The sequence below is a fragment of the Lathyrus oleraceus genome, chromosome 5 (assembly GCF_024323335.1).
Source record: "Lathyrus oleraceus cultivar Zhongwan6 chromosome 5, CAAS_Psat_ZW6_1.0, whole genome shotgun sequence".
Taxonomy (NCBI): domain Eukaryota; kingdom Viridiplantae; phylum Streptophyta; class Magnoliopsida; order Fabales; family Fabaceae; genus Lathyrus; species Lathyrus oleraceus.
In genome coordinates, this window is record NC_066583.1 from 421811325 (window position 1) to 421823451 (window position 12127).

General features: G+C 42.4%; 1 protein-coding gene across 1 annotated transcript; it reads left to right on the plus strand.

Annotated features, from left to right (window-relative positions):
- The first annotated feature begins 1608 nt into the window (after positions 1 to 1608).
- On the plus strand, positions 1609 to 11816 carry LOC127081115 (uncharacterized). The gene is made up of 5 exons (XM_051021399.1): positions 1609 to 1860; positions 10777 to 10839; positions 10937 to 11023; positions 11093 to 11392; positions 11469 to 11816. Exons 1-5 carry the CDS (start codon positions 1609 to 1611, stop codon positions 11814 to 11816), a joined length of 1050 nt encoding a protein of 349 aa, XP_050877356.1.
- Positions 11817 to 12127: the final 311 nt, after the last annotated feature.

Consider the following 12127-nt stretch of genomic DNA (forward strand, 5'->3'; position numbering starts at 1 on the left):
TTTTCCTTTACCTTTATTATTATAATTTTACACCTAAAAACCAAATTAATACTTTTTGTTTAATTGAATGATAACTTAAACTCAATATTGACTTGCAGTCCTTGAGATCGACATTCGAGGATTTTCCCCATTATTACTATAAAAGGCAAAATAACACACTTGCTATTTTCCCGATCAAGTTTTTGGCGCCATTGCCGGGGATTGCCAAAATATAGAGTTTAATTTTAATTTCAATTAAAATTTTGTTGCTCTGCAATAAAATTATTTTTCTGTCATTTATAATTTACTAATTTGTGTATGCGAGGAGAACCCTCAGCTGAATTTCTTTTTGACGCAGAGATCGAGAGAACCTTTCACCGAAGACGCAGAGAACAAAGAGTAGATTCTACAGAAGAAAGTACCTCTGATCACTCAGAAGTCAAGGAACCAATGGCTGAAGTTCCTCCAATTCCACCTCCTCCACCTCCGGAAAGACTCCTAGGTGACTATGGAGGTGCAAATGCACCGGGTGGTCGACTGACCATTGTCAACCAACCGGTGAATGTGACAAATTTTCAACTATATCCTAGCACGATCAATCAAACGGAAAGAAAACCTTTCACCGAAAAGGTTAATGAAGATGCCAACAAACACCTGCAAAGATTTCTGACCATGAGCACCACCCTGAAAATTGATGGTCATACCGATGAAGCAAAAAAATTAAGAATGTTCCCGTTCACTTTAGCTGAAGACACGGAAGGATGGTTATATTCTCTTCCTGTCGGCAGTATCACATCCTGGGAGGAGATGGAAACTGCATTCTTAAATGAGTACTTTCCAGCATCAGTATTCTGGAGAAAAAGGTATGAAATTCTTAATTTCAAACAAAAGGATGGTGAATCATTGGGAGACACTTACAAAAGATTCAAAAGGATCTTAGTAGCGTGTATAACTCATAATATGGATCAGACCGAACAAATGCAGATGTTCGTTAATGGGCTGAAAATAAAAACAAAATAATTTATTGATACAGCAGCCGGTGGCTCAACAAATTTCTTAACAGCCACTAGTATCAAGAGGATTATTGAAGCAATAGCTGCCAATGAGCATCTAGAATTATACGACAGGTGTACTAGTCAGCCATAAGGGGTGATTGATCTAAAATTAGAGACAAATAAAATCCGTCTGGAAGACACAGTTGCTGCCGAAGTAGACAAGAAGCTGAAAGCTATGAATTTAGGTACTCAACAGATATCACAGGTTCAACCAGCTCAGGCTAGCACTTGTGAAATCTGTAATGGACCTCATCGCACGGTCTTTTGCTTTGCTACTCCCCAACAAATTGAAGAGATCAAATTCTTAAAGCAGAATAATCTCGATTCTAACACTTACAACCCAGGTTGGAAGAATCATCCAAACTTCTCCTGGAAAGATCAGAGAGGGAATACTCTGCAACAAGGTACATGGCAATATTAGACTCAGTATCAACAACAACAACAACAAGCACCTAAAAAGGCTGAATGGGAAATTGCCATTGAAAAATTAGCAGCCCACAACATACAGTTTCAAGAAGAAACGAGGACTAATCAGAAAAACACCACGACCTCCATATAAAATCTTGAAGTCCAAATGGGTCAGATAGCACAACAGTTAGCTTCAAACTCTCAAGCCTCGGGTACCCTACCTAGTGGTACGGTGACAAACCCGCGAGAACATAACACTGTTAACGTTGTCACAACCCGAAGTGGGAAGTCAGTAGAGGAAAATGATATAGAAAAAGATGGATTGATAGAGGTGGATTTAGAAATCAAGGAAACAAAGAATCAAGATGAAGAAGTGATACCACCTCCTGTCAAGGAGAAAGAGAAGGTTCCTAAACCAGTAATCAAACTCCTTTACCCTCCAAGACAGAAAAAGAAAGATCAACATGAAAAGAATTTTGAGAAGTTCCTGGAAATGTTCAAAAAACTCGAAATCAACATCCCTTTTTCTGAAGCATTAGAACAAATGCCAATATATGCCAAATTCATGAAAGACATCATCTCTAAGAAGTGTTCCACTGATATAGACCCGATCATCCTAACTGAAACATGCAGTGCCATTCTCCAAGGCATGAAAATCCCAGTGAAAAAGAAAGACAGGGGATCAGTTACTATTCCATGCACTATTGGTGATAGAAAGTTCAAGAAGGCTCTGATTGACTTAGGAGCGAGTGTAAACTTGATGCCACTGTCCATCTATAAAAAATTAGGCATCGACTCTGTTCAAGATACTCGAATGACACTTCAGTGTGTGGATCGCTCTGCGAGGCAACCCTATGGTATTGTGGAAGATGTTCTTGTAAAAATCGATAAGTTTGTCTTCCCAGTTGACTTCGTCATTCTGGAAATTCCTGAAGATGAGGAGATTCCCCTCATATTGGGTAGACCTTTCTCGGAAACAGGATGGTGTATGATAGACATTGAGGAAGGAACTATGACCCTCAAGGTCTATGATGAAGAGTTAAAAATAGATGTGAGGAACACAATACAATACAAAGATGATATCGGCACAAGCCACAATATAGAGATAATAGACCAAGTAATTGCTCAAGAAAATGAAAGGAATAAACCCCAGTCACCACTAGAACGGGTCTTAAGCCTATCAATTTTTGAAAGTGATGAAGATGAAGGAGAGTCTGAGGTGCTCGCTATGATGGAAAAACAACCTGAATGGATCAGATATAGACCACACCGGTGGGAAGATTTAAGACCACCACCATCAGATGTCACTGAAGAACCAAAAACAAGGGTGAACCTGAAGCAGTTACCAACAAATCTGAAGTATGTATTTCTGGACACTGAAAAAAATGCCCAGCTATTATCAATGCTAGTCTACCGAGTGTCCAAGAAGCAGAACTCATTCAAGTGCTAAAAAAATACAAAGGTGCAATCGAATGGGCAATTGAGGACTTGAAAGGTATAAGCCCGACCGTTTGCATGCACAAGATCTTAATGGAAGACGATCACAAACTGGTGGTGCAACCACAACAAAGACTTAACCCAGCTATGAAAGAAGTGGTACGCAAATAAGTTGTAAAACTCTTGGATGCGGGCCTAATCTACCCTATTTCCGATAGTTCTTGGATAAGTCTAGTTCATGTAGTACCATAAAAAGGGGGTACTGCGGTGATAAAAAATGAAAAGAATGAGTTGATTCCAACCTGAACTGTTACAGGTTGGAGAGTGTGCATCGATTACAGAAGACTAAACATGGCAACACGGAAGGATCACTTCCCATTACAATTCATTGATCAAATGCTGGAAAGGTTAGCCGGACACGATTATTATTGTTTCCTAGATGGTTACTCGGGGTACAACCAGATTGCGGTTGCCCCTGAAGACCAAGAGAAGACTGCATTCACATGTCCCTATGGTATTTTTGCTTATAGAAGAATGCCATTTGGATTATGCAACGAACCGACCACCTTTTAAAGGTGTATGACATCAATCTTTGCTGACATGCTCGAAAAACACATGGAAGTGTTTATGGATGACTTTTCGGTATTCGGTTCTTCATTTGATAATTGTTTGACTAACTTGTCACTTGTGTTAGAAAGATGCCAACAAACAAATTTAATCATGAATTAGGAAAAATGTCACTTCATGGTATGTGAAGGGATAGTCTTGGGATACAAGATCCCCAACAAAGGTATCGAAGTGGACATAAAAAAAGTGGAGGTAATAGCGAATTTACCACCGCCGATAAATGAAAAAGCCATTCGAAGCTTCTTAGGACATGCAGGGTTCTACCGCAGGTTCATAAAAGATTTATCCAAGATAGCCAAACCACTAACTAGTCTGCTGGTGAAAGATACACCTATTCTTATTTGACAAGGAGTGTAGGCAATCCTTCGAGACCTTGAAGAAGGAGCTGGTGTCAGCCCCCATAGTTATTGCCCCCGATTGGTCTCTTCCTTTTGAGATAATGTGCGATGCTAGTGATAACACAGTGGGGGCAGTACTAGGGGAACGCAAGGAGAAGCTCTTGCATGTGATCTATTATGCAAGCCACGTATTGAACCCTACTCAAATGAACTATGCAACCACTGAAAAAGAACTCCTGGCGGTGGTGTATGCATTTGACAAGTTCAGGTCCTATCTGCTAGGATCAAAGGCAATTGTGTATACTGACCATGCTGCTTTAAAATATCTTTTTGCCAAACAGGAATCAAAGCCAAGGCTGCTGCGATGGATCCTCCTACTACAAGAAATCAACCTGGAAATCAGAGACAAAAAGGGTAGTGAAAACACGATTGCTGATCACTTGTCTCGGATGACCCCGATTCAAGAAACAGAAGAAACACACCCCATCAGAGATGAGTTCGTAGATGAACGTATCCTAGCCGTTACACATATCCCATGGTTTGCCGATTACGCGAACTTTGTGGACTAATACCTGATGACTTTGACTCTAACAAAAGAAAAAAGTTTTTGTATGATTGCAGGTTTTATGTGTGGGACGATCCATTCCTTTACAAAAAGGGATTAGATGGTTTGGTTAGGAGATGTGTTCCAGAGGAAGAGCAAAGGGACATCCTAAAAGCCCGTCATAACTCAGAATATGGAAGACATTTTAGCGGAGATAGAACCGCAGCAAAAGTCCTCCAGTCGGGATTGTACTGGCCTACACTGTTTAAAGATGCACAAGTAGTGGTAAAAAAGTGCGACAGATGTCAGAGAACAGGAAACATATCCAAAAGAAATCAGATGCCTCAGAATGCCATGTTAGAGGTCGAATTGTTCGATGTATGGGGAATAGATTTTATGGGACCCTTCCCACCGTGTTTTGGAAAGCAATACATTCTGGTCACGGTTGACTATGTGTCAAAATGGGTGGAAGCAGTAGCACTGCCCACGAATGATGCGAAAGTGGTAATCAATTTCCTCAATAATTGTATCTTTGCACGGTTTGGGGTACCAAGAGCACTGATTAGTGATGAAGGTACCCACTTCCTCAATAATCTGATGGAGAACCTACTGAGGAAATACAATGTCAAGCATAGAATCGCCACACCATACCACCCCTAGACTAGTGGACAGGTTGAGGTATCAAATCGGCAGATCAATCAAATCCTAGAAAAGACCATTAGCGCCTCACAAAAAGATTGGTCAATCAAGCTCGATGATGCACCCTGGGCATACCGAACAACGTTCAAAACACCAATAGGTATGTCCACGTATCAACTGGTCTATGGAAAAGCCTGTCATCTACCACTCGAACTTGAGCACAGGGCATTCCGGGCTACCAAATTCCTCAACTATGATCTTTCCAAAGCGGGTAAATCTCGGATCCTCCAATTACAAGAGCTGGAAGAATTCAGAAATCGAGCATATGAGAATGCCAAGATATACAAAGAGCAAACTAAAACATGGCATGACATGCACATTCAGAAGAAAGAACTTCAGGAAGGACAACTGGTTTTATTATTTAACTCAAGGTTGAAGCTATTCCCAAGGAAACTGAAGTCACGATGGTCGGGACCCTTTGTGATACAAAAAGTATTTGATAATGGAGCCGTTGAACTAAGAAGTCCCACAAACGGAGACACGTTCAAGGTAAATTAGTAGAGAGTTAAACCGTACATACAAGACCAGGATGGTGGTCCAATCGACAAAATCTGTCTCACCTAAGCAGAAGAAGGACAATCGAGCCATGCGACGTTAAACGAAGCACTTCGTGGGAGGCAACCCACACTTTTTATATTTAATCTGTTATGTGTGTAGGTTTACACAGGAGCTCTACAAGGAGGAAACACCACGTCAACAAAAGTCTAAGTCATGCAAAAGAATAATCAACATGGCCAGAGATACCAGCAGTTAAACCAGAGAGAAAGCCAAAAAATGGCCAAAAGGGCAGCCTGACACGGCCACCCGTGTCAGCTGACACGGGCCATGTCAGGAGGGTGCAAAAATTAGACAAAAAAGGGTGGAAAAACAGTGGTCTGACATGGCCACCCGTGTCAGCTGACACAGGCCGTGTCAAGAGCATTGAAGGTGACATGAAATTTTTGATCAACAGTAGCCTGACACGGGCGACCGTGTCAGGAGCACTAAATGTCATCCCCGATCGTGTTCAAATATAGTAGCCTGACACGGCCACCCGTGTCAACTGACACGACCGTGTCAGGAAGGCAGAAATTTTGATTTTTTTTTGGAATTTTGAATTTTCTGTGGGAACCACACACTTAATCCACCATTAACCACAAATTTCACCCACTCACCCTATCATTATCAAATTTTTTCTTACAACTTATTATTCTCTCTCATCATTCTTTATCTCTTTCTCTCAAAACCTTTCCACTTCCATTAAAACTCACAAACCTCACTACCTAAAACCTTCCATAACCCACACTTCCAATCACCTATCACAAAAACACCCTTCACGAATATTACTCCACTCGCCGTCCCCGTCCCAACCACAGTTTCGAAATTTCCTAACTCAAAAGTTCAAATAATTTCTATTTTTACAGGTCCAAAATGCCCCCGAGGAGAATTCTCACTGGAAAGCAACAACTCGCGGAAATGGCGGTGTCACGGAAGCGCCCGAGTCGGAATCCAAATCCACACAACATCGTGTTTGATAACCCGGAACAAGAAAGAAGATACCAAATTCACCGGGAAGCGAAAACTCACGCCGACGAGGTACATGTATGAGCTGACTCTGAACGCTCTAGGGCTCAAAATGGAGGTATACCGGATGTTCCATGTTTTAGGAATGCTAGAGTTCATGATTCTGGAAGCGCCAACATACAAGTGCATTACTCTCGAATTCCTCAGCATGTTAGAATTCCAGCTTGAGAGCGGTGGATAGACACGACCAGGTATTATTTCGGCACTTTGCATTTCCAGTTGTTTAATAATTATCATGAGTTGTCTGTTGAGAAGTTAGCAGCAATACTCCGACTCCCTCTATATGGACCAGGAGCGGTCCCAGACAGGTTCTTACCTTAGGATTTCTGGATTGCCATCACTAGGAGGACGGATTACACCTCCAAAGGTGCTAAGGCCTCGGGAATCCAGAATCCATGTTTCAGGTACTCTCAGAAGGGTTTGGCCTATACCCTGTTTGGAAGAGGCGATAACACAGACGTAGCTACTCAGATAGAGCTATTCTTTATGTACTCGATGGCTAAAAACAAGGCCATTAATGTAGCTGCCTTTGCAGCGGACTATCTGGGCAGATTCGGCCGAGCCGACTCCGGAGGCATATCCGCAGGTGGGTGTTTACTGTGGAAATTGGTAAACAACCGCTGGTCCTCCCTAGGCCTTAAAACTAAGGGTTACTTGCAGGATCGATCAGTTGATCCTAAGACAGGTGCTAGTGTGACAGGGTGACTTATTCAATTCGATAGATACTTGAATTTGTGAGAAACGGCTTCTGACAAAGTATTGAACAAGCACAAGTTTTTCCCACACGAAATGATGATGATGCTATAGCCTATGGGTGACTCGTGACCGACAAAACTACAACATTCAAAAGACGTACACGAAGAAAACGCTTTTGGTGAATTCTATTATGGTAATAGAATTAGTGTCGACAGCGTAGACGACAACGTAAAATGATAACTCAAAAGTAAATGAAATTAAAATAAAGTGTTCAACGGGAACAATTGAAAAATAAGGAAGTTGCATTGAAATAAATGTGGTGATTCACGTACATAACACTCTTAAAAACTCTTGCTTCCTCGCGCTGGGAATGAGAAGTTTTTTACAAGTGATTTTGGTACAAAGTGAACACCCCGAGTCCTCTGTGGGATCTCCTATTTATAATAAACTAAAGGAACTTCCTACAGGCAAAACTTCTAAAAATAACATACGTCGTGCCACACGATCTACCAACTGCTCCATACACGATCTACAAATTGCTCCATATTCTGGCGCTTATTCTCCCTGTAACTGCTAGTCATTTTGAAGTTCAAACTTCTCCCGCTCAGGTATTTAGGTCGACCCCGTCTCCTATGTGTTTGACACAACCAAGAATTTCTTAAGTCCCAATATTCAGTTCAGTCGACAAAATGGATTTCGACCAAACATGATTCTTCTGTCAGTTGTATCTTCTAGTAACTTATGGTTTTCTCAGCTCTTGTTTATCTTGGGCTTTCAAACCTCCCCTTGATGGGGTATAATCCTTAACTTCATAGGGCACTTTCATTGATTACGCCTTCAACATGCCCTATCAATTTCTTGTGGTAACAAAATGCCCCCTAGAGATGCCATTTTCGAATGTCGACTTTTTGTGAGATAATGGCATCTTTGAGATGTCGACTTGTTCTTTACCGCTTCCACTTCTACTTAATGGTACACCTGTTTGTCCCACGCTGCTGACGTCATCTAATCATGACAAACGTCTCCCTTTTTCCTCGAGACACACAAAATCACGTCTCCATCACTTCACGTCTTTATGACGGAAACGTGTTTACCACCATAACTGCCTCTTTGCCTCCACGTGTCTGCAGACGTGGGAACATGAGTACATGTGTCAAAAAAGGAAAATCAAGCGTTCACTCTTCCTTTTCTTAGGATTTAACTCTTATAAAACCCTTGTTTCTTCTTCTTATTTCCTTTTTTCTCCCTTTGCTTCAGTAAACGAAAATAACCTGCACTCTGTTTTAGTAAACGAAAACAACCTTTCTTCTCCAAACCTTCAACTTCTTCCATGGCTAGCTCAAGCAAAAGCAAAGTACTTCCCTCCGCTACGAAGCTCACACAACCACTCACCATTGATGGCAAGGAATACGTTCCTGAACCTCCATTTGCTGAATAGAAAGCCAAAATCTGGCGTTCCCAGGTATTAATCCCTTTCTCCCTGGCTGACAAACCTTTAGCATTCTTAGGTCCACTTCTAGAAAATCGTCGTCCTGAGATAACCAAGATAGATTCCTTCTTCCCAACAAGTCATCTCTCTGAACCTTTGGTTTCTTCCCAAAAACCTTTCTCCCTCCGTTATGTCGAAAGGAACTTTAGGGCTGCTCCTCCCAAGAACTGTCCTAAGTTTTGCGCCTGGATGGATCGCTTAGAAACAGAGAAAATCAACCACTGGAAACGGATAGGTATCTATACTCTTCTTCAAATTTCCCGTTGTGGCCCCCCTCAATCTTGTGGCATGTTGCTGGCTGTTCTCCAATTTTGGGACAGTTCGACCAATTCTTTTCATACAAAGTGTGGCATGATTACGCCGACACTCTTGGATATTGCTGCCATTACAGGCTTAAAACCAACCGGAGAAGTCTTCGACTGTGAAGCCGTAGCACCAATATCTCTAAGGTTTTACGTTGGTGACTCTCGCAAGCCGACATACAATAATTTTATTGATCATCATGCCACATCTTCAGGCCCTGTGACCACTGAAGAACATGTGGCCTTTCTGACTCTTTGGTTATCTCGCTTTGTGTTCTGCTCTCGATCAATGCAGATAGCCAAACATTTTGCTCTTCTGGCAACCCAGCTACACCAAGAGCGTGACATCTCTCTGGGCCAATTAATACTGGCCTTTCTTTATGAATCTCTATCTGACGTTGTCTGCCAAATCAAACTCTTTGACCTTGAGAACTCAAAGAAGAAAAATGTTTTGGTCCACGGTCCTTTTTGGTTCTTACAACTGTGGCTTAACGCCACTTTTTATAAAGACATAACGTCCCATGGGATGAGAAGGGTTGTGTGTTCCCCAGAAGAACGACACCTTTTTTAGAAGCCACTGATCCCTTTTACGCCCATCGACAAAACCTTTCTTGACGTCAAGGTGTTTCGCCTCTTGTTTACCATCATGCTGACTCGCGCCGACTTTCACCATTCTATGGCTCCTTTCAGCAGTCGAACTGGAGGTCCTGAATAGCTCACCAGGGCTTTTCCTTCGACTGAAGATGAGCATACAAATGAGACCTTTGTTATCTGGAGACGTTTTTTGGTCCCCCAATTTCTGTCGGCTGTAACCTCCGGCACCAACCCTGGCCTAGTTGCTTACCAACCCAACTTGGTAGCCAGATAATTTGGCCTTTATCAGTTTATCCCCAAGTCCCTGTATTCTTCTCTCGACATACTCACAAACATCCTTTGTGATCAACCCTGGATTATGATCCAAGAAGATATTGAGGCCCTTTGGGAAAACCGACCAAAGCTCAATTCCATCCCCTTTCAACCAGCCTCCATGCTAAACAAATTCAAGCTTTTCAGAACTATTTCCGCGTTGTGTATCGACCTGATAATCATCGTCGGACCATCTCTGAGGCCGCGTCCGAATTAAAGGAGAAGGTAACCGAGAGGCTCCAAAAACTTAAAATTCCTGGTTATGCGAAAGATAAGTATCTTTACGCCCTTCATTTTGGAAACATCAAATTCCCTCCTTTGCCATCTAGCCTGTTGGCTTTGGCCTTTGGCAATTCAATTCCCGATTGGTATTATTGTCCCTTTTCAGACGTGCAAAATGCTTATAAGAAAAAGGTCGACAAAGTGGTACCGACGAAGCATTATCCGCCCTACTACTTAGGGCCACTTCATATTGATCCTCAATATGTTAGAGTGCTCGATTCCACACAAATTAGTAACACTTTTCTGGAAAGCTAACACCTCCTTTTATTTGTATTTTGTTGCTTACTTGTTTTTTTATGTTTCTTTACAACAATCCCCATAGGCCCCGTGGATCACGTTTCTGCCAATGAACCTATCCTTTCGACACAAGAGACTCAGGTTCGACTCTGGCTGATTTTCCGTTTTCTTTTACTTTTGTATTTATTCTTAACTGTCATTTCCATTCTTGCAGGCTGCTCCTGAGAAGTCCTCTGACGATGATGAGCGACCCATTGTCCAAGTTTTGAAAAACCCAGTTCTTCGGTATGCGCCTATATGTAGCAATCTCACTCAACCCTGTGATTTATCTAAGGAAAATAATACGTGGTCCCTAACTTCTTACTTATGTGCAGGGTCAACCACGTTCGACAGATCCACCTGTCTCTTCTCAATCCAAGAAATCCAAAAAAAATAAACGTTCTGCTGCCACAGAACCTGAGGTATTTCTTGTCGGCTTGTCTGATCTTCTGACTAGAATAATTGCTTATAACCTCTCTTCATGTCTTCAGCTGACCCCACAGCCGACTCAGCCATCGTCTCAACACTCCCACCAATCCAAAGGCCACCAGGGCCAAAAAAGGAAGAAGCATGATTCTCTCTCTAGGAGTGGTGAAGCCAAGAAGAAAAAACACCACAAAGTGCTCACTCTAGAGGCTCCTTCTCTAGACGCCGACACTATTGTGGTCGACACGTCTATCCTTAATAAAGTCCCCGATCTAGCTGTGGGGACTTCGAAGTCGACCATCACCCCATTTGCTGCTGTCTTGGAGGAAGAGAATCCAGATGTCGTTCTCCCTACACCGACACAGGTAATCACTTGTTTTACTATCCTTTTCCTTGAATTACTGGACTTTTTTTACAAATATCTTTTTCCTCTTACAACAGGGTGATGCTTCTGGTGAGCCATCTCACCATGTCGCAGACTATACTCCCTCTTCGCCGACTTCTTCTCCATCTCACCAAGCACCCTCTGTCGTCACTGCTGGTGAGTTCATTGGCTTCCCTATCCAGATTAGTGATAGTGACTCTGATTCAGTCACTAGCCCTGCAACGCACATGTTTTCTAGTTCGACTAGTTCTGACTCTAGTCTTTCTTCAGCTTCCTTGCCTTTGCAAGATTCAAGGGGACCAAGGGATGATGGCATCATAAAAACCCAGCCTGCTCAGACTACTCCTCTATCGACTACTTCCCCTTCATCCTCCCAGGGGCTGGCAATAAAGCCTCTGCTCTAGAAGCAATTGCTAGCCTTCGTAGCCTAGTAAGATCACATGATGCTTCTTCAGACTCTGAGCAGCTTCACCATTTTGGTAAGATGGGTTCTGAAGCAACAAAGATCAAAGCTCTAATGGACAAGGTTCGTTTTCACGCCTTGAATCTATATCTCCCCCATGTGCTTATTAGTGAACCTGTTATCGGCCCAGAACTCTTGCATGTGCTTTCCCAACTCAAAGAACTTCAGCTTTCAGAGTATGCTAAGTGTGCAATGGCCGCTTTAGAAAAACTTCTGGTTCCCATGCTGTGTCATCTCGACAACGTTAGGGAA